General features: G+C 36.1%; 1 protein-coding gene across 1 annotated transcript in view; it reads right to left on the bottom strand.

Moving 5' to 3' along the window:
* Positions 1-6,667: 6,667 nt before the first annotated feature.
* slc26a11 (solute carrier family 26 member 11) overlaps positions 6,668-24,543 on the bottom strand; it is a 131,662-nt gene continuing 113,786 nt past the window's right edge. The window contains exons 14-16 of the mRNA XM_028819300.2: positions 20,559-20,658; positions 18,190-18,323; positions 6,668-8,898 (exon numbers count right to left, since the gene is read on the bottom strand). Coding sequence (XP_028675133.1) covers positions 8,791-8,898; positions 18,190-18,323; positions 20,559-20,658 — 342 coding nt within the window. The 3' untranslated portion in view covers positions 6,668-8,790. The remainder of the gene's footprint in view (positions 8,899-18,189; positions 18,324-20,558; positions 20,659-24,543) is intronic.

Genomic DNA, 24,543 nt, shown 5'->3' with positions numbered 1-24,543 from the left:
AAATGACACTGGTATTTTGCCAAGCACAAAAACCAAAGTAGGAGAACAACACTAACTTAAGTCAACGTCACATTTCATGACTTCAAGTTTATGGGTATGTCAGGTTTGTCACGGATCTGGGCACCAAACCCATCTGTTTTTGTGACTGAATATTGCTGCTCATGTGACATTTGTGTGCCAATTTTCTTGCACAGTCATGCTCCACCTCTTTTTGTGACAGCCAATTAAGTGCTGCCTGACAGTGCCGGTGCCGTATGAAGGGTAAACAGGTTAACAGGTACGGCCAGTTCAGACAGTCTGGGCTATTTTTTTCTTTTTTCTCCATTCTGTTGTAGTTCGTAAAAACAGACATCAGAAAGACCAGCCTTTCTTCTGTTTACAAGGTTCAAAAGATCTATGTTCCTTATTCCTCGTCGCTACATTATATGCATTGTACTTCTGCCTGAGCATTCATTGGTTGTCAGCTCTCATGCACACACTGCTTGTCCCTACAACTAAAGACAAAATCAAACCTCTCTGATATTATTGGAATGAGTCACAAACAAATGGAGGAAGTCGCTGGGTATGTCACAGAAGGGTGCCAGCTGTCACTGACTAGCCAAGATTACGTAATGAAGGCTACAGTGAAAAATCACTAGAAAAGGCTTTAACTATGTAGTGAAACAGAATTACAAAGCTAGACACACTCCACTGTTCAAATAATTTAAAGGACAATTACAACCATGGTGACTGGCTTAAGAATAAATTATTAATTTTTTTTTAAACAAAAGCATCAAAGCCTAGCCATTCAAGCCTAACTCTCCATATCTTGCTCTCTCTCTCCGTTCCCCAAACCCAAAGACGCTTCTTTTATAACCCCATCTACAAAACCAGAAACCCAACAGACAACTTAGCAGGCCAGTGACCCTGGCAGGCCGTAATTAAGGCACTGCTCAGAAAAAAGGAAAGAACAGGTTGGATTGTAAAACAGTGGATTCTAAGAAGGTTGTACTACCTATGGAACCTGGAATCACTTGGATTAGACATACACGTATTTACTACAATATTATTTATTTAGACGGTGGCACTGACCAGAAAGCAGTAGACAGAGCTGGAGGTGGCAGAGTTAAAGATGCTAAGATTTGCATTGGGTGTGACGAGGATAGATAGGATTAGAAATGAGGACATTAGAGGGTCAGCTCAAGTTGGATGGCTGGGAGACAAAGTCAGAGAGGTGAGATTGCGTTGGTTTGGACATGTGCAGAGGAGAGATGCTGAGTATATTGGGAGAAGGATGTTAAGGATAGAGCTGCCAGGGAAGAGGAAAAGAGGAAGGCCTAAGCAAAGGTTTATGGATGTGGTGAGAGAGGACATGCAGGTGATGGGTGTGACAGAATAAGATACAGAGGACAGAAAGCTATGGAAGAAGATGATCTGCTATGGCAACCCCTAACGGGAGCAGCTGAAAGAAGAAGAAGAAGAAGAAGTTAGCAAGTTTGACAGACAGTGTTGGGCCCAAAAAGGAACTTCCTTCTGCTTTGCAGCTTCCTGAAATGTTTATTTGTGAAGCGTTTCAACTCCCTGGGTTTTCAGTGTCCATAATATCTGATCAAGGCTTGTATCCAGATTTTGGAAGTACGGTATTTGTGTTCTCATCCTGACATTAGAATCAGTTTCACTTCTGATTAAATACACACAGACAAATAAGGCAAGTGTTACAGTTTAACACAGAAAACTACACACATTAGTCATGAAAGGCAGGCTACAATGCATCATTGATTCAAATTTCTTTTATGAATGACCATTATGTAAAGAATGGGACATAAGGATAGAAAACACAGATCACATTTTTGGAGACACATTTAATTCTTGAACAAAAATAACAAACTGTATAAATCAAGTAGTTAGTAAAACTGAACTGCATTTTATATCAAATCTCAAACAATTTTAAAATACATTTATTTTACAAGATTCACAATAACTTATCACATTTTTTAAATTAAAAATTTCCTAGCCTTTTTTGTTTATAAGAAGACATAACTATGCTGCTTTCATAATAAAATGTCTATTAGAATAAAAAAAAAATACTATAAAATATCTTCATTGGTTTTCTCATTGATTTAATTAAAAGTCACAATTCTAATCGACTTAGCAGATTATAGATAAAAACTATTTAAGTAACAATACTCCATGTTAATAATTCTTTAAATATGGACTAACACGTGTATTATCACAATTTCAGGCTTGCTTCTTAATAAACTGTGTCATCACTTGGTGCAGTTTAGCGAGTGAAGGCATATAGGAATAACAAACAAGCTGAAACTTTAAATAAGAGTTTAACTTTACCCTTTGATGTCCACTTGCAACACAAATGACATTAAACTCATTTACAAGTCCATTAATTGTGGTCACGATCGGGGTTCTGTTTTGGTGGGCTGCATTTATCATTTACAGAAAAGCAGTGATTAATCTTGATGGCTATTTGAACATATAAATTAATTCTGCCCAACCTTTCTTTCACAAATTAGCTTATAAATTACCATGCGTAAAATGCATCCAGAATTGCATACAACAGAAAAATCGTGTTCTTATGTGCAGCATTTTTAAAACTGATCAGTCAATGCCCTTCAAAGGGGCTTACTGTTAATGAATTTGGAGACTACAGAAACTCGTGTTCTGATTACTTCATCATTGACGTGGTTGCGCTGATTAGACAGCCAGATAGCAGACTTAGCGACTGTTTTATATTCACACGTCCTTGTGAAGGAAAATGAGCACAACTGCTTTATTAAAGCTCATGATTCTCTCTGTAAATATGGATTTCATACCTTTCACCATCGTCAATTATCACTGCACCAATCTGTACAATGCCTTATAATTTAATCAGGTACAAATACACCTAAAAAGAAATGTCTGCATATCCTTTGCATGCAATTTCTTTTTTTTTAAATTATATTTAATCTCAAGTCGACGAACATTCTACAATAATTGAAAATGATTATGATTAAGATGTCCTGAATATATCAATAGCAACCCTGTGTGTGTGCATATATATTTATTTATCTATTTATGTATGCATTTTTTAATGAGCTTCTGTAAAAATCCAAATATCCACCAGGGGATAAATAAAGTAGTATAAAGTTATATCTGTGGCATTATGTAATTCAACAAAACACTATAAAATAAGGTAATGAAATAATACTTAACTTCCTAGTGGTGGCTGCTTGTGTCTCCACCAAAAGAACTGTTTTCTTACTGCTTTATGTTCAAGCTACCAATTATAATCAATGACCAAACACAACTATCTTAGACCGTTTTGATTTGTAACTAGTGTCATTTAAAGATGAGGTAATAAAGTGCAGGCTCTTATATGCATAGAAACACCTCAGCTAAGAAGGGTAATATTCTGTGTGAATGTTAATATACAAAACAACACGAACAACGCTCCTGACATGTCTGAACTAACTGTATTGCTCCCTCCACAGTCAGCAGGCCTACTGACTTCAGGGCTGATGAAGAGACAACTCCAGCTGTACATTAACCTGATCAGGACTGCTTTAGCCAAGTGATCTGAGATATTTTAAATTAATTGAATTAGTGTTAGTTTTAGTCTTTAGACAGTGACATATTTGCCAGTTATACCTTGCAAGGCTATCTACATTAATTTTAGCTAAAAGAAAGGCTACCAAAATTGAATTTATTTTATTCAATGGTAACATCTCCTTTTAGTTACAAGATTAAAAAATATATGGTTTTATTTAGCAATTTAACTGAAAAATCGAATAGTGTTTGTGTATAAGAGTGTGCACATGATGTACTGAATTTAGTCGCACTTCATCCAACAAGCCCCATTCATTTATTTCCTGTACCCACTTCTTTCAATTCAGAGTCCTGAGAGTGTGAAAGCTATTCTTGGGAGTTTTGTGAGTCAGTAAACACACAATCCTAGATTGTCTGAAATCACAATTATTATTTACTAGCTGTGTAAGCCCGTGCTCCTAGAAACAATGGATTCTGGCACTTCAATCAATCAATCGCATTAGTTGTGCATTAGCGGCTAAGCGAGGTTCTCTTTCCTCTGCGGTTTTATTTTGCCGACGTGCTCGCCTCCATTGTCTATCAGCGGCTAAGTGAGTTTCTCTCTCCTCTAAGGTTTCGTTTTGCTGACGTGCTCGCCTTGCTTGTGTATTAGCGGTGACAGAGTCGATTTCTTTGAGCTTCATGCTGTAGCCTCGCATTTCTGGGCCAGACAGACAGATGCACACACTTTCACATGTAGACGTTTATATAGAAGATATTTTATCAGTGTTATAAAATAACACTGTTATAAATGCATAAAATAAATAATATTTTTATATAATATACATTGTGAGTGTTATTGGGGATGGACAGGTGTCCCAGTTGAGATGGAGGTTGGATTCTGGCCAGAAAAGGAAGCCATGACAGAAAGACAAGAAGTGTCTGCCGCCCAAAGTTATATTCACCCCATGTACACAAGGTGGCAGCACCCCACTGGTGTATCCGCAGAGCAGGCTGGGAATTGTAGTCCTATGGAAGAGCCCTGTAGGGGATTTAGGTGCCATCTGGGGAAGTTATAAGGATTCGGTAAGAGCTCTTTAACAAGTCCTCCTGGGTATGGTATAAAAGAAGCTGAGTATCCTCTAAGAGTAGTCAGGGTCAGGAGGGCGGCTTCAAGGGAGGTGGTAAGGAGGTAAAAGTGTTGTTTTTGATAATTGCATTATTAAGGAACAGAGAATAGTGGAAGTAGAAATAATAAATAAGATCTTTTATTTGAACTCAGAACTGTTTTGTGTAGCTGTGTCTGGGGGTTTGGGGTGCTGCTACTCACAACATAATATATTTGAAAGTCTAGGAAACTATTATCTTTGTCCTGTAGTAGAACATGTGTGATTTTTATTTCTATGCACAGTATGTATAAGCACAGTAGTAAGATGCTATATAATGTGGATAATTATTCATAAATAACACTTTACACTATACTTCTTTCCTTTAGTATGTCAAGTCTGACTGCTTCCTCAATGGGATCTATAGGAAGTGTGTTCTTAAATTTAAATGTTTTGGGATGGTGGAAGAAATAGCAGTTAGCAGTCTGCTGTACAGGTGCAGGAGACAGAAAAACAGAGTAAGGTGCAAAGATCACGAGAGTGCCACAAGATTTTATAAGCAAAGTGTGACAACTGAAGTGATTCAAGTTGGTGCTTAACTCATACTGAGACAATATACCTCAAAAATAAATAGAAAACTCACAGACAGACATGTAAATTGATGTTTTTCTTTTTGATGGGAATGATATAGTTTTATTAGCAAAGCAAAAAGCATGCACATGTTAAGAGATCTCTTTATTAGTTGCTACTTCCAGCTCATATATTCATAACATGTGAAGGAAACTGACACTGAAAATCAAGCTGTCAGTCACTTTGTTATTAATGACAGAATAAGTAATCACTTCTGATCAGTCTGAACGTGTCAGCAGGTAGACAATGAGCACTGAAATCTCATTCAGAAAGTACCCAGCCAGGCACAGTGTAGAATAAAGCTTGTTTAATTACTAATTGAATATTTTTTATGAATCAAAAATGATAACTTTGGGAACAACTTATACTGAGACAATTTAAAGTTTGTACTAAGAGTGGGAGGGGCAATACGTGTCATTTTAAGGATTAAATATACTGTAAGCTTAATGTTTGTGGTTGTGTAAAGCAGTTTTCAGGTTTATTAACTAATTTTAGTGTTATTAAACTGTTTAGATGCTTGCCCCTGTTCTTTGAGAATAAAGGTATGTTTTATGACGTAGTAAATATAAAAGACAGAGCAAAACAACAGCAAATGAATGTCATCACTAAAACCTTTTCATTGTAAACCTCTTTTGGTTTAATGAAGTGTCACTGCACGTTTAAACATATTTGTTTTGTCATATTAAGTCCAATAATCTTAGAATGTATTTCTCTGATGCGGTAATTAGGTCTTTGAAGTGCAGCTTGTGATAAAGTGCACTATGAATAATTACTATTAAATATTATATATATATATATATATATATATATATATATATATATATATATATATATATATATATATATATATATATATATATATATATTCTGTCTATATCTATATCTATTATATATTATTATATATATATATTAAGTGACTAGTGTCATTCAGCACCAACTGCCCAAGTATCCATAAAATTCATTAAATGTTTTTTGATTAGATATTTATTTTTGTCATCTTATATTTCTTAATAAAAGCCTAATTATTAAAACATAACTTTTTTAAGTTGGTAATAAGCTATTTCACAAAGTGTAAATATGTTCTGGTGATAATCATTTTGTTGCAATTCACTCTAAATTCTTTGATATAAGCAATAGTAGTATCAGTCATAAAAGGATATGTTTATACAGGATATGGGAATGCATCCTTAAATTATCACAAATTAAGTGTAATGGCACAACTTCATAAATACATCTTTACCTTCACAATTACTACATTTAAAAACATTACCTATTCAAACTCATTTTTGATTGAATCTGAATGCCAGCATAGTTAATATAATTGTGCCATAAAGGCAAAATGTTGCATTGCTACTTCTGTTTCTGGCAATATAAGAGGAGGTTTAAATAGCATAAAGTAGGCAATTGAAATTCACAAATGTGTGACTTGCAGCCCCACACTATTCAGAAATGACCCATTTATAAATGAAAATTAAAATAAAGCAACCACAGCACTAAATAAATATATCAGCAGCTCAAGAATGTTGGAATTGTAAGTAATGGCTCAGGTAAGACACTGTTTCCACTGTCTTAAATTTGCTTGCCTTGACTGTGTTTGGCAGCATTGTTTCTTTCTGTAGTAAATTGCCCTTTCTCAAAACAATAAACAATTGTTAGTCACCAAAGGCTGTGTAATTTTTGGGAGTCCACTGCATCCTAAATGTTTGGAAATTTAGAATATAATAAGCTCCCTGTGCTCTTATCTGTTTAAATGAAATACATTTAATATAACTAATGACCAACTCACTGATCTTTACAATGTTCAGTTGTCCCATTTGTTAAACATGAAGAGACTCTCAGTGCACCAGTTTACATAAATAGAGATGTACAGGTATAGTTTGATGTTACATGTTCCAGCCTCTGCTAACATATAAGGTGATTTACCTGCAACCTGCCAAAATAAGTTAACAGCTGCATTAATGGGTAATGGGTCTGACAAGAAGCAATGTCATCTGGGCTTCTTCTGTTTAAATCCTCCACTATCTGTGACAGAATGTGACCACAGAATAAAGCAAATGCATCTAAACTTTCTTCTTTGAATATATCCATTTTTGCTCACAGAGAATACCTAAAATTCTACCTCAGGCATCATTTTCTCTTTCACGTTAAGGGTTAAGTTCAACAAGCTACGGAGCAAAGCCACACTGGAAAGCCACAGCAGCTTTTATCTGAGGCTGCTCTTACTCATCTGACAGAATCCTGCCTACTTAGTTGAAGGCACAGAGGCTATCCAATCAAAATGTGAAATGTCTATGCCTAAAAGTGACGTGTGCATACGAGCTAATTAAATTGCAAGCTAAAAAAAATCCACAATATCAAATGGTGGGCTAGATTAAAATGAAATTGAATAATGAGACCTTTACAATTAAATTTTGACTTAAATATTCAAACTCTAATATATATTGAAATAATCCAAATTCTGTCATAAAATGTGACAGCCCTTTTACTTAACTCTTATTAAAATTCGGCCCATGAGGAAACGTACCCTCCACAGATTTATCAGGTGAATGAAACAGCTTGTTTTAGCCTATGGGATTATAAATACAGCATAAATGCAGCCCACAAAAACAGCTGGATACAGTAATTAAACTGAATTAAAAGGGTTTTAACATCTTAAGATCATCACCTATGTGATGGTTTTGATTTAGTCAAACGTTTTGAACTAGCAGAGTAAGTGAAAAATGCTTAGCTATGTTTTTAGAGGGCAAGTAACAATACATTTTAATTATTGTAAACTGTCACACAATAGGTGATTTACATTCTTGCAGATTTTTTCCCTTGAAGTTGTATAATTATATCTTTCTATTTTTGCTTACTCTATTTCAGTTTCATATTAAATTTAAATTTCAAGCACTGTCTATATTTCATAATGTAGTGATTATTGTATTTTGTTAAATGTTAGTACCTTGAATTTAATTAAAAGCTTCCTCAGGCACTGAAGGCCAGTACTAGTAATGTCAGTCAATCTGATGTCATTGAGTTTCTGTTGCTCCTGTAAAAACATCACATTTGTTGCTCTAGAACAGCCATTCACTTTGAAATAGTCAACTTTAATGTCCGTCTCAGAGACTGCATACACAAAGGCACAGGATTTCACATTTTTTAAGAATGATTTTAAAACAATCTAATCATCTTCGAAATTTAAATGATGACAGATTTTTTTTTTCTACAAGCTGAGAATTTGTATGAATGACAAAGGAAGAGTATTTTTTTTCTGTTGCAATGGTGGATTTGTTTATAGCTTTCTGTGCACTTTCCTCTACAAAAATCAGACTACATTTAAAGCTAATTGTCTAAAACTGAATAATTATCTTGGAACAACAGAGACCTGATGATATTAGATCACACATTTCTTATTGTTTTACACTGCCTAGCTTTGAACATATAATTTTATTCCTAATTTTGTAATAATCTAACAATGATCCAGTTCAATTGCAGTTGTGAAATTAAACTTAACATAACACATCTTGCTAGACCTGACCAGATAACCCTTAAGCAGCATAAGCTGCAGTATGTGTCACCTCAAGGTTTCAGTTCCAGTTAAGGACTGCAATGCAGCTTCCACACTGTGTGAACAGGTGAACCCTTTAAGGTTTGCAGCCAAGAAGACACTAAGGACTTCTTTCTAAAAATAAAGAAAGAAAGAAAGCAAATAATTAAAACAATTAAATAACAAATTTGTATTTTAAAATGGCTGAGAATTTTAAACTACAAGAGTTTTACAATATTTCACTAGTAATTATACATATTTATACTTTTAAATGTAACCATACAAAATACATAATCTTTCAAATTCAATCTACTTTCCACACTGTCTTTGTTGAATTCAAGAAAATGGAGGAACAGCCTTCCACTATAAAACCAAACTCTGAAGGAACAGCATTAGAGCTGAGGACATGGCCATGCACAGACCCACACCCACTCACATTGGGCCTTGAGTTGCCATTTCTAGCCTGTCTTTGGGACGAGAGGGAAGATTCTGTGTTAGTCATTTGTACAGAAATATACGCATCACAATATTTATAAACCATTACTAATCCTCCTCTATTCTGTTTCTCCTCTTTGTATCTGGATGTGGCACTTGGTTCCACTGTTCTACTGCCAAGCTGCTCTCCTGAGTAAGGAAAAGTCATCTTGGATAAAGGAGCATTGGAATTATCAGATGAAAGGATTCTCTCATCAGATTGGATGGCCAGCGTAGACCCCACCATAGAAAACCCTGGAGCGGGTAGGCAGCCAGTTGGCTGAAGTCTTTGTTCTTGACTTTTGTTGGGGGAAAAAAACTTTCCTCTATAGTCAAATAAATTATTATCAGAGACCAGATGAAAATGCAGAATAATTTATTTGCACATAGATATGTACAAATATCTCAGTCCATGGAGTGAGCAATCAAAAAACATTCCCTTTCATACTTTTCTATTACCATTACCTTATCTAATACATCATGTCATATAACTCTTAATATGCAAAATTCTATCATCCTAGCCAATCAACTACAGCCACCAGTAACTTCATATAAATGTTAATTCTTCCATTATTCTAAACATCACTTTGTTAATAGGGGTGTATTATGGGTTTTCCCATTGATCTTATCACTGCTTCATAATAGGGACGTTAGGGCATTCTCACTAGTTTGTTTTCACTTTTTAAAGGGGTGTTCATTACACACGTACTTCATTTGAACCTTAGCAGCTATATTGGTGGCTCCTCTAGACGAGGAAAAAACCACATCTAGTTAATCCTTTAGTTACCTTCAGTCCCTTTCCTAACGCTTTTAATAACTATTTGTTACAACTTCATTTAAGTATATGTAATTTAAATTGTAAAAATGATTATGTATTGATTGAAAACATTTGATTAAAATTTTATACTTTCTCTTTTACAATTTTAATCACCTCCACTGTCAACTGGCCATAGTTTATCAATTAGTAAACGGACAGATATTGCTGGTTTCCATTTATGTTTAATCAGTTTCTACCTTGTTTCTTCGTGTGTTTTAACCAAGTTTTTTTATGTGTACTAGTTCTCTATTTAGGAATATGTATATTCTATACTTTGTTTTAACTGAGAATTGTTCACATCGCTCTGCCCTGCACTCAGTGAAGAGTGCTATACACAAATATGTTGTAATGTAATGTAAAAAAAAATACCAATGGAAGCATGCCAAGAGACAAATAAAGGGTAAGCAGTAAAACTATTATGTTTCTTTTTTTAAGATACTTTATTTCTATGTGAAATGAGAAAACACCTTTGATAATAAAACTAGTGAAACTAAGGTGAAGTTAAAATTTGACCATAAATATGGCACACAGCTGCCTCATAGCTATACAATCCTTTTCAAGTCCAGTGCCCACTAACTGTCTGTGCAGAATCTGCACATTTTTCCCATTTCTGTAGATTTTTTGTTTTTCTCACCAGGTATTCTGGTTTTATCCTGCATCCAACAGACATGTGCATTAGGCTAGTTGACAATTTTAAACTGTCCCTGTGGAACAGACTGGTAAAAAGGCAAATTAAAAATACTCTGGAACTGGCAGAGGGCTCTTTATGTGTTTGAATATTTCATTATTTATGATTCTAATGACCATAAAATTGAGGTACAGGAATGGCTTGAAATGTAAACATTTTGGCAACATAAGGGGTAACATATTTACTGGTGCAGATGATATTTTATTGGGTTATTGGCTTTATGACTATGATCTTTGGCACACAGTGAAGCTGTTCACAGCCAAGTAATAAACAGCTTAAAATCTGAGGAGGTAGTCAAAAAAACTACTTGTTCTGTGCAGATGGTGGGGAAGAGCAGCTGTCAGAAGTGGATGAGTTTAAGTACTTTAACGTCTTGTTCATAAATTAGGATTAAAGTGATTGTGAGATACAGTGCATCCGGAAAGTATTCACAGCACATCACTTTTTCCACATTTTGTTATGTTACAGCCTTATTCCAAAATGGATTAAATTCATTTTTTTCCTCAGAATTCTACACACAACACCCCATAATGACAATGTGAAAAAAGTTTACTTGAGATTTTTGCAAATTTATTAAAAATAAAAAAATTGAGAAAGCACATGTATATAAGTATTTACAGATTTTGCCATGAAGCTCAAATTGAGCTCAGGTGCATCCTGTTTCCCCTGATCATCCTTGAGATGTTTCTGCAGCTTAATTGGAGTCCACCTGTGGTAAATTCAGTTGACTGGACATGATTTGGAAAGGCACACACCTGTCTATATAAGGTCCCACAGTTGACAGTTCATGTCAGAGCACAAACCAAGCATGAAGTCAAAGGAATTGTCTGTAGACCTCTGAGACAGGATTGTCTCGAGGCACAAATCTGGAGAAGGTTACAGAAAAATTTCTGCTGCTTTGAAGGTCCCAATGAGTACAGTGGCCTCCATCATCCGTAAGTGGAAGAAGTTTGAAACCACCAGGACTCTTCCTAGAGCTGGCCGGCCATCTAAACTGAGCGATCGGGGGAGAAGGGCCTTAGTCAGGGAGGTGACCAAGAACCCGATGGTCAATCTGTCAGAGCTCCAGAGGTCCTCTGTAAAGAGAGGAGAACCTTCCAGAAGGACAACCATCTCTGCAGCAATCCACCAATTCGACCTGTATGGTAGAGTGGCCAGACGGAAGCCACTCCTTAGTAAAAGGCACATGGCAGCCCACCTGGAGTTTGCCAAAAGGCACCTGAAGGACTTTCAGACCATGAGAAAGAAAATTCTCTGGTCTGATGAGACAAATATTTAACTCTTTGGTGTGAATGCCAGGCATCATGTTTGGAGGAAACCAGGCACCGCTCATCACCAGGCCAATACCATCCCTACAGTGAAGCATGGTGGTGGCAGCATCATGCTGTGGGGATGTTTTTCAGCGGCAGGAACTAGAAGACTAGTCAGGATAAAGGGAAAGATGACTACAGCAATGTACAGAGACATCCTGGATGAAAACCTGCTGCAGAGCGCTCTTGACCTCAGACTGGGGTGACGATTCATCTTTCAGCAGGACAACGACCCTAAGCACACAGCCAAGATATCAAAGGAGTGGCTTCAGGACAACTCTGTGAATGTCCTTGAGTGGCCCAGCCAGAGCTCAGACTTGATTCCGATTGAACATCTCTGGAGAGATCTTAAAATGGCTGTGCACCGACGCTTCCCATCAAACCTGATGGAGCTTGAGAGGTGCTGCAAAGAGGAATGGGCGAAACTGGCCAAGGATAGGTGTGCCAAGCTTGTGGCATCATATTCAAAAAGACTTGAGGCTGTAATTGCTGCCAAAGGTGCATTGACAAAGTATTGAGCAAAGGCTGTGAATACTTATGTACATGTGATTTCTGAGTTTTTTTATTTTTAAGAAATTTGCAAAAACCTCAAGTAAACTTTTTTCACGTTTGTCATTATGGGGTGTTGTGTGTAGAATTCTGAGGAAAAAAATTAATTTAATCCATTTTGGAATAAGGCTGTAACATAACAAAATGTGGAAAAAGTGATGCTCTGTGAATACTTTCCGGATGCACTGTACACACAATAAATACCCCACATTTTTTCTTAAACTACAGATTAAAAACATAGCTCTGTTCACACATAACCACGGGAGAGAGTGCTTATTGTTTATAACCATTTTAAAATTTAAAGTGAAGAGCGCTCCATTGAATGTTCTCAAACTTGCATTAAAAATAGTGTTACTGAATTGTACAACACAAGAAAGCACTGCTCTATCAACAAATACCCTAGGATTAATATGAACTAATGAAACAAAACAATAGAAGCAGAAACTAATTTTTTATAATATGCTGTAAATTGTAAATAAAATAATTACTACCTAACCTTTCATGTGTATAGAGATTGTCTCTAGAAGGTGAAGTGTATGACATAGACTTTAAGAAAATTCCATTTCTAATAGTAAAGCAAACTTTACACGCCTCAACATTTTCATGCATGTGGTATGGACACATCTTTCCATTATAAAGAATGATCAAAATGGTTTGTTACAGTATTTTACAAAGTTAATTTCTACTTGCCATTCATATTACGCAAAACTATCACCTCTTTAATGGATTTTTTGTCAGCTTTAGACCAGATGTAGCACTTATGGGGTGTAATTATAAAAGGGGATGAGACAGAGCATAGGTGCCAGGGAGAGAAGTTTGTTTCCTGGTGCAAATTACCTACATCTTAACATCAGCAAAACCAAGGGAATGGTTATTGACTTACACTGCATCAAGGAGTCTCTATGTCCAGTCACTATTCATGGAGTGGATTGTAGCAGTGGTCTGCTCCTACAAGTTCTTGGGGGACCACATTAATGACTGGTTGGACTGGTCTCAGAACACAGATGAACTGTGTAATAAAGGGCAGAGCAGGCTCTTTTTTCTTAGAAAACTGTGTTCCTTTAATGTGGGAAGTCACATCCCTCACATTGTTTACAACTCTGTGATGGCCAGTGTGATTTTCTACACTGTGGTGTTTTGGGCTGGTAACATCACTTCATGAGAGGCCCACCAAATCGTCAAGCTAATTAAAAGTGCCAGCCCAGTTATAGGATGCACTTGGGACACCCTGGAGGTAATAGCAAAGGAGAGAATTAAAATAAAACTAAATTCCATTATGAACAATGCTGCACATCCTCTCTCTGACACACTAACACTGAGGACTTTCAGCCAATGGATTATTCTGCAGAAGCACGTCAAGAAATGCTATACGGACTCCTTTATACCAATAATAATACATCTGGGACTGGGACTGGAAGTCAGAGAGTCCAAAATGTGCATGTATATATACATAGTCATATGAAAAAGTTTGGGAACCCCTCTCAGCCTGCATAATAATTTACTCGACTTTCAACAAAAAAAGATAACAGTGGTATGTCTTTCATTTCCTAGGAACAGCTGAGTACTGGGGTGTTTTCCGAACAAAGATTTTTAGAGAAGCAGTATTTAGTTGCATGAAATTAAATCAAATGTGAAAAACTGGCTGTGCAAAAATTTGGGTACCCTTGTATTTTGCTGATTTGAATGCATATAGCTGCTCAATACTGATTACTTGCAACACCAAATTGGTTGGATTAGCTCATTAGGCCTTGAACGTCATAGACAGTTGTGTCCAATCATGAGAAAAGGTATTTAAGGTGGTCAATTGCAAGTTGTTCTTCCCTTTGACTCTCCTCTGAAGTGTAACAGCATGGGGTCCTCAAAGCAACTCTCAAAAGATCTGAAAACAAAGATTGTTCAGTCTCATGGTTAGGGGAAGACTACACAAAGCTATCTCAAAGGTTTAAACTGTCAGTTTCAACTGTATGAAATGTAATCAGGAAATGGAAGGCCACAGGTACAGTTGCTGTTAAACCCAGCAGGTCTGGCAGGCCAAGAAAAATACAGGAGCGGCATATGAGCAGGATTGTGAGAATGGTTACAGACAACCCACAGATCACCTCCATAGACCTGCAAGAACATCTTGCTGCAGATGGGTGTATCTGTACATTGTTCTACAATTCAGCTCAACTTGCACAAAGAACATCTGCATGGCAGGGGGATGAGAAAGAAGCCCTTTCTGCACTCACGCCACAAACAGAGTCGCTTGTTGTATACAAATGCTCATTTAGACAAGCCAGATTCATTTTGGAACAAAGTGCTTTGAGACAAAAATTGAGTTATTTGGTCATAACAAAAAGCGCTTTGCATGGCGGAAGAAGAAGAAGGCATTCCAAGAAAAATACCTGGTACCTACTGTCAAGTATGGTGGAGGTTCAATCATGCTGTGGGGCTGTGTGGCTAGTTCAGGTACTGGGGCACTTGTTAAAGTCGAGTTCAACCCAACTCAACTCAATATCAACAAATTCTTCAGGATAATGTTCAAGCATCAGTCACAAAGCTGAAGTTACGCAGGGGTTGGATATTCCAACAAGACAATGACCCAAAACACAGTTCGAAATCTACAAAGGCATTCATGCAGAGGGAGAATTACAATGTTCTGGAATGGCCGTCACAGTCCCCTGCCTTGAATGTCATCGAAAATCTATGGGATGATTTGAAGCAGGTTGTCCATGCTCGGCAGCCATCACATTTAACTGAACTGGAAAGATTTTGTATGTAAGAACGGTCAAAAATACCTCCATCCAGAATCCACACACTCATCAAAGGCTATAGGAGGTATCTAGAGGCTGTTATATTTGAAAAAGGAGGCTCAGCTAAGTATTGATGTAATCTCTCTGTTGGGGTGCCCAAATTTATGCACCTGTCTAATTTTGTTATGATGCATATTGTATATTTTCTGTTAATCAAATAAACTTAATGTCACTGCTGAAATACTACTGTTACATAAGGCATGTCATATATTAAGAGGAAGTTGCTACTTTGAAAGTTCAGCCAATGATAAACAAAAATCCAAAGAATTAAGAGGGGTTCCCAAACTTTTTCATATGACTGTATATCCTTACTTATCGACCTACTTATGTATTAATTTATTTATTTAAAGAGCTTATATAAAAAGCCAAAATTTCTCCTGGGGAAAAATAAAGTTCTATCTAGTGTAATGTAAAGCTTTAAATTGGAAGTGACTGGATGGTCATATCCTGAAAGTAATAGTTTTCAAGAAAATGTGCGTTTTCCCTGATAGCGGTGGATGTAATATGGGTCCCTGGGCTTGAACCATTTTTTTTCACCTAAGTGTTCTGAGGTGACCACAAAAAAACTAGAATGTAACATTAACTAGTAGTAATATTAGCATTAGGAGTTGCCTAAACATGAATAGGTGCTACACAAGAACAGCAAGTAGTGCAAGAGTATCCAATATATGTATGGATAAACACAAAAATATAGAAACAGCAACTGAGATTATGAGTGATAAAAATAAAAACACATCAGCAGGTTTTGTATTTCATCTGTTTGTGAACTCTGGGCACTTTTTTCCAGCTACCGATGTACTGTATGTATTGTTCAGTAGCGATACAACAAACTCAGTAATTTTACAAAGTGTTGTTTGTATCACTTCTTTGTCAAACTACCTTTCCAAAACTGGTGATTTGTCAACAACAACATTCTTCTCATGAGTGTCAGGTTTAAACTTAAATTGCAACAAATCTGAACTCCTGCAAACTGGGACTAAAGTGCAACTTAATAAAATGAGCTCCTTCCCAGTCCATCTTGGCAGTGATCTCATCAGACCTGCCTCTACTACAAAGAATCTTGGTGTCATTTTTGATTTCTCCCTTTCTTATTCTGCCCACATAAATCACATTAAGAAACATTCTTACTTTCACCTCCGTAACATATCCCGTGTTCGCTCCTTCCTCTCCTTTTCTAATGCTGAGAAACTTGTCCATGCTTTTATCACATCCCGCATCGATTATTGTAATTCCCTACTGGCAGGTGCCCCTTCTAATCTTATATCACAGGTCCAGCTTATTCAAAACTTGGCTGTATGAGTCCTTACTTGAACCAGCAGCAGCGAGCACATAACACCCATCCTGCTCCGCCTTCACTGGCTCCCTTTGTCTTACAGAATCAACTATAAAATCCTACTAATAACCTATAAAGCCTTAAATGACCTTGTGTCAAACTACATCAGTGACCTTCTCCATCACTATGTGCCTGTCCACCCACTAAGGTCCTCTGATTCTGGAAATCTTATAGTGCCCCACACTAATCTACACTCCATGGGTGACAGGGCCTTCAGCTGTATACCACCCGGACTCTGGAATGACATACCGAAATGAATCAGGTCAGATGACTCCATGAATTCTTTTAAAAAACAACTCAAAACTCATCTGTTCAGGAAGGCTTATAGCTCTACTTGACTTTTATTACCCTTCTCTCAGTTTACCTCTATGTCAAGATGCTCATGTAACCTGTATGTGTGTGTGCTAGACCATCAATTATGCTGTCTGTTAGGCTTTTTTCTCTGAATTTACTGTCTTAATCTTCTTTATTTACTTATCTGGTTTAGTACAATGCTATATACTGTATACCCTGCCGTTCTTTATTAAACTCTGTGAAGTGCCTTGAGCATAGGAAAGGTGCTATATAAATAAAATGTATTATTTTATTTATTAGGTGTACACAATTTATTTTCAAAAGGGATTTCTCACTACTGTACAAAGTAACAAGCAAGTCAACAAAATGGAAGCACCTTATAAATAAGCTAAAACATTTTTCACTCATGTTCCACATTCAGGATGCTCCATAAGATATTTCAAATAATGGTTTTGTTGATCAATATATTTCAAAGTAAGACCCTTTTTTATACTGTACTTTTAAGTTATTATACAGCGTAAAGTAAGTGTAAATAAAGCCAGCAGGCTGACATCACACCACATAACTCAGTCACAATTACAACTAATATGCTGTATTATTAGCTCATTAAAAGATTAGAATTCTGTAGGGGATCATCTGTGTCTGATACATCCACCCTGCACCCTGGAGATCAGTGAATGCAGCTTTGAAAGTTACCATGCATATTCAGAAAAGGTGACAAGGAGATTACCTTCTTGCAAAATTATCACCATCATATGATTCACTAGAACTAGAACTAGAATGCTCTCAATGGCTGCACAACTGTCACTAACATGGCAATTCTTTTTCTTCACACACTCCTTATTCCAACAGCCTATATTCAGCTCTCATGCTGCTGCAAATGCCTCCTAACAGTTTCCATCAGTCACTAACTGCAATTCACTGGAGATGCCTAAACTCAAGGATGACGGTGTGTCTGTGACTAAACACATGTACTGAAAATAAAGTTTTACTTGCTTAAGAAACAAATTTGGACCTATCTGAATGGTTTAACCTCAATTTTAGCTTTTATTGGGGGCACATTAGCCACCTGAGGATTTTGAATTGTAGATTTTTATAGCAGGTACATGTTAGTCTACCACTCTGCTACTATTCCATAATGGCTTCAACTGGACTTTTTAGTAACTTACCGATAGCCTTGTGAAAACCAAAGACAGCTTCTTATCTTTAAACTGTCGAAGTAGATCTTCCATTTCTTTAACCACTGTATAGTCAATATAGTTGACACGGTGAAAGTCCACAATTGCTGACCGAGGTGGTGAGGCTGCCAAGCAATTCAAGACATCATTATTATCTCAATTCTCGATACACAATTTTGTTATTAGACTTAAAATGCATGTAATATTAGGCTGTTTTACCGTGCAGGCTAAAGGCGTTTTCACACATAGTACATTTGGCTCTTGCAATATCCCTTAAAGTTTGGTTCATTTAGGTAGATGTGAACACACCAATCACACTCTGGTGTGGACGAAAACAACCGTACCGAAACCCTAAAGGGTGGTGTCTGTTTGGTACCAAGTGAATCCTGGAACGGTTCATATTAAATCTGAATGTTATCCAGCACTGGACTGATTTAACTATATAAAATACTGTGCATTATGCATGACATAACCCTAACCCCAATTTATTATAAATAATTCTTTGTAATATTTTAGCCAGAAATGGCAATTTGGAAATCGGGCGAAAATTGTCTAAAACTCCAGGATCTAATTCTGCCTTTTTAGACAGGGACGCACCATGTTTAAAAAATGAGGGCACAACCCCCTCACTAATAGAATCATTGATAATGTGGACCCAAAACTAATAATTGATAAAGGTGGACCCAAAACATCAAAGGCTTCCACTAAGAGGCGTGGTGGTGCAATATCAAGAGGACTGAGAGTAGGTTTAAGGGTGTCAATAGTACTTTTTAACTGTGAAAGTGAGACAAGATCAAAAGATTCCAAAACAATGCTGTGATTAACGGTAGGAAGTTCATAGCCTGTTGGAACAATACCACAGCGGATTGTATCAATTTTACTGACAAAAAATGAAAGAAACTGCTCACATGAAAGAACAGTACTATTTAATCCCATCACAAAATGAGGGTTAATGGCTGCATTAACTGAATTAAATAAGACCCTAGAATTCTTAGAATGATGGGATACTAAATCAGCGAAGAATCATGTGTAGCTTTCTTAACTGCAACCTGGAAGTTGAATATAGAAGTCCTAAAAATCTGTTTAGAAACAATCAGTCCATCTTTTTTTCGACACCGTTCTGCGGTTCGACAGGCACAGCGTAGCGGTTGCGTAGTTTCATTTAGCCAGGGAGCAGGTCTTCCCTTATTACAGCGTATCTTGAGCAGAACAATTGAGTCTAAAACCGTTTTACAAGAAGAATTAAATTCTAAGACAGAATCATGGATACCATCATATTAGACATGTACATCAAGACTAGAGAATATGGTTTTAAAATCGGATATAATAGAAGAATTTAAAAAGCGAGAACAGCATCGAGCACAACTAGTAGTAGGAACATCAACAGTAACATTCAAATCCATCATTATAGAAAAGTGACCAGTAAAATAAACATCACATAAATCAATATTATTAACTGAAATATTACGTGTAAAAATGAGATCAAGGGTGTGACCGAGAGAGTGAGTTGGCGTATTAATATGATGGATAAAATCAAATGAGTCCAATAGTGATAAAAAGTCATTAACCAAAGGTTTCGATTGACAACAAACACCAACAATAAATACTTTGTCATGGGAGAGAGTAATATCAGCCAGGAGATCAGAGAATTCAGAAATGAAGATATCATTAATTACACAAGGTCTATAAGCCACAGCAAACAACAAGAAGGGGAGCTGCACAATTCAAAAAGTTGCAGTTCGAAGCTACTAAACGGACCCCTTGTAAGGCTCCGACACAAGAACCTACTTTTAAAAACATGTGCTTTGAAATAAACCAAATTGAGGTTTTGTTCATATTTTGGCTACTAGGGAATAAATACACAACATCACACAATTAAATGAAAATTACACAATAAATCTACTTTCATAAAACTGAAGCACATCATTGTATGTCATCAGCCAAGCTTGTCGTCTGTTATAAACCCGGCTACCTGAAATGTGTCCTTCAGTGCATAAACTTAGTAATGCATAATTTTCAAGTAGACACCCTGCTAATAATTATGGAAAATACAGCAGTGCACAAATACCCACCATGATATTTTTTTCCAGTGAAACAATGTTTCTGCCCAAAGAAAGACATCCACAACATGCCCATGGAATGTCTATTGATATGTTTAGTTCGCTTGACAGTTTACAGTGTGAAACGCAACCGAACTAAATGGAAATTGAAGCAAAGTAACTGAACATTCCCTGATTCTGAAAAAGCAAATGGACTATGAGTGTGAAAATGCCTTAAAATGAACTGCTACATTATAAATTTTGTTTGCATTACTTGTAAGTACTAATGCTTTTATTAGTCAATCTGTATTTATACTGTACCTTTTAAAGCCTCTTTGTACAATTTATCACTGAAGTATTGCATTGCAGGAAAATTCAGCTCACTTTGTAACTTTAGAACCACGACACCTTCACCAGAAATCTGTAAAATAAAATAACCATATTTTTCAGACAATACAGTACAAGAAAAAAAATATTCAGAATAGCTTACAATGGATTGCCTAAACCAGGAAGGGCAAGATGATGACACAGAAAACAACTGTGTATCCTCGGATAGCCTGTTGAGGTGACATAATTTTTGTCTTGGATTGTTTCTCGATTCAAATTCTAAATTTCATGCTCTTTGTTGTTAGCAGCAAGTCCTCACCAGGCATCTGATAAACCATTTACTCTCTAGTAAGCAATAAAAATACTATAATGCAGAATTCATCGCAGTCTATCAAGAGCTCTGTGTCACAGTAATTTTAATCAGAATTCCCTATGCAGTTGTAGAATATACTTTTTCTGGTGGCCAATGTCTCCTGGAGAATTATCTAAAATGCACTTTGTGTGGCTTTTGATGTCTATATCAATGTTATTTAAAGGATAAGTTCAGTAATGTTACGTTAAAAGTTGATTCTTCACAAACATAAATGCATTTGCCACACAAAATTGTGTTCTAAACTTAAGCACATTCTATAGATTTAAAAAAAATATGTTGCCTACACTGGTGCCTTACAATGGAGGGTATGGAGCACTGAGGAAAAGCTTAAAAACTTACCAAATACGTCCATCTTTCAAGCCAAAACAGTTGTCAAGTATAGATCTGCGCCTTCCGTGTTTCTGACGCATATTTATTACAACAAAAGGATCTGAAAATAATAATTTTATCACATATTGCTGGTACTACTTTTTTTGTGGAAAGGATACGTTTTCTATTCACTTGTGCGAATTCTCACATAAATACAGAATTGAATCAAAACAAAACCAAGCACATGGCACAAAAAGTTAACTGTGATTTGGTCTTTCGACAGGAATCCAAACACGGGGGAAGAAAGGTTTTTGCACAGGAAGACTAAGTGCTGAGAAATATATCAAACTATTCTTTAAGTGAAGATTTTTATTTAGTCTAGGCAAGCCATGTCCTCAACAAGTGGCATGAAATGGTTTTGAAATTCAAAAAAGGGCACCACTCCACCACATTTCACCCATAATAAATAATAATAATACATGTTATTTTACAAATGTAGCTTTCTTTATTGTTAGACACACTGGCGAGTAAAATTGCGGTGTCACTACAGCGTGTACACATAATATGGTTTAGTAACACAGGAAGCTTGAATTTATATGGATTTTACAACAGCAGCATCAGATTTTAATCTTGCTCATTTAAAGACTCATTGTTTCAATGATTTTACATTGTGATCAAGTGAAGGTACACTTTTTTTTACATGTACTGGAAATATGTACACAAAATACTCTGTTTCAGAAAGCCTGAGACACATGCAGACATGTAAATTACAGTCTTGGTCCAAACTATAAGGAGGTACTGCAACAAATGTTCTGTAACTGTTGATTCTTTATCAGATACCAGACTTAAAGAACAAAACAATGCTACCATAATCAGGACTGGTTTTTCTTAAAAATATGCAGGTTAAATCTACTATCCCACTTTACTTTAAGAAAGAGGAAAGTAGCATTCAGCTCAATCAAGCATTCAGCTCAATCAAATGTATAATTTGGCCCACTGAAAAATCTGAAAATCCCACGTCTAAATAATATTTTGCAATGAACGTATAAAATTTGCTCATGTTCTTAATTTCATAATTTCTTGAGGATGTTTTAACTCTTTATTTATAACTTCCTGATAATTTAGGTATATAAGAATAACAGTTCCTAGCCAACCCTACGCCGCGTAATTACACAGCTTTTTTAATGACTTTTAAGCACAGGGAAAAAAATGAACATTTGAAAAATCTGTAATTTAATAAACCACCAAGAAAAGTAACATTGCAACAATGCATGCTACGAACCGATCGCTATAAACAAAAGTGAAAACAAAATCAAGCCCGGTGCATTCTTTAACTGCCTTCTCTGCCTTATGAGTCCATCCCCCTCTCTCTAGTGTGTGTGTGTCTCTTGAGTGCCTGTGTGTGTGTCTCTTGAGCGCCTGTGTGTGTGTGTGTCTCTCTCTCACGTGCGCCTGTGTGTGTGTCGCTCTCTCTCTCTCTCTGGCTCGCTGCACAGGGAATGCACAGGGAGAGACTGAACACGTGCGGAAATCATCGGCGCGCACGGCTGCTTAGTGAATTGTTGGTGGGCGGGGCTATAATCAATACTAAAAACAGCAATACTATTATTCCATATGAAACACATATATATCAAATAAACTCCACCTTCACAATGTTAGCAGTAAAGCATACTGTCTGAGGTTCATTCCTTGCCAGGCATACACAGAATGGATCACATCTGCTGAATCTGAAGTGATCTTTCAGGACAAAAATTTAGAAATCACATTAATATCATTATGAGATAATTTACCCAGCTACTGTACGCAAGAACTTAGGTTTAGTGTGCATTCAAATTGTCTGTCATGCAAGAACTTGCATCATTTAAATTAGTATGGTAATTAGAACTCCGGCAATTTGTAGTATGCAAAACCAAAAACACTCTTAAACTATAATAATCTTATCTTATAAAGGGTCGAAAAAAAATACATGGGTGAGAATTTTACATATAGGTTGATACACAGGCATATACTAAAACCTCACTTGTATCTATGCTTATACAGTAATAAGAAATATGAATCCTAAATAAAAATTCAAGTACAAACTTATGTAAGATCAAAACAAAGTTGTTACATAACACCTGTTTTCACGCTGGAAAAACAGGAGATGCTCAGCATAACTTAAAAAGCACTAAATTGGAATTGAGAGAATTATAATCCTCTAATGGCCTACAACTTCCCATATTTTCAGCCAAATGTATATTTTTATATTTTCAGCAAATATTGTTCTCATTTTCATTAGTAAATGCAAATTATTTGTTTTTATCATTTTCCACCTTTCTGAAAAGGTAAAAATGCTAAACATGTAAAAATAATATATCATACATAAGACAAGGAAGTCCACATACCTGTACAAAGCTGTATTAGATATTCAACCATCCTCAATAAAAACAAAGAGCTCTAATAATCTAGATGATATTTTCATACCAGACATGAAATATGAGATATTTCAATGAAGGGGTGACATGTAATTTACTCTTAACAGTAATGACAAAGGATTTAATTAATTTCAGATTTACAATGAAATGTGCACCTCTTGGATTTTTTTTTTACCATAACTACAACATAATATATATATAGATAACAACAGATCCAATCAATCACACAAATAGGAAAAAATATAAGACCCCTTTTCTATGGCAGCCCATATTGGTGCAGTCTAAGAAGTATATACATTGATACCAGACTCCCCTTGTACAGGCATTAATTACCCATGAACACAGGTGAAAATCCAGTAGTGTCAAGCCTCTTTGTGCCTTACATCTCTGAGCAGAGGTTTCCTCAGACTATGTTGGTTCTTATCTGAAACAACTAAACAAATAAAGCTATCCAACGTCTTAAAAGATGACTACACAATTTAAACAGGAACAGCCTGGGAACAGTATTGTAACTTTGAAAAATGGCTATTGCATTACTGTTTCCTGATTGTTCCATACCAGTGGGAGATGTACAGTATACTCAAACAGTTGGAAATATTTTCTACTTTCAGCTTTCCAAGAAGGGATGTTGAAAAAAAAATAGTCAGATATATATTAAATTTTGAATATTTTAAACTAAATTGAAAAATCTGACTCTATCTACTCAGCTTATATTACACTGAGTGTAGCTATTCATCATGTTTTATTCATTTTGCCGTGTTTCGTGATTGTATTCAGATATCAATTTCAGAAACAGCCTATACATATTTTGTTGTAAGGCTTCTACTGTTGAAGAGGTTTCTGTTAAATGTCACAAAGCAGGTTTTTTTATTATTCAAATGCA

Source organism: Erpetoichthys calabaricus, chromosome 14 (assembly GCF_900747795.2).
Source record: "Erpetoichthys calabaricus chromosome 14, fErpCal1.3, whole genome shotgun sequence".
In the NCBI taxonomy this organism is placed as follows: domain Eukaryota; kingdom Metazoa; phylum Chordata; class Cladistia; order Polypteriformes; family Polypteridae; genus Erpetoichthys; species Erpetoichthys calabaricus.
Note: the sequence above shows the minus strand (reverse complement) of the source record. Positions and strands in the feature narration are given on the sequence as shown.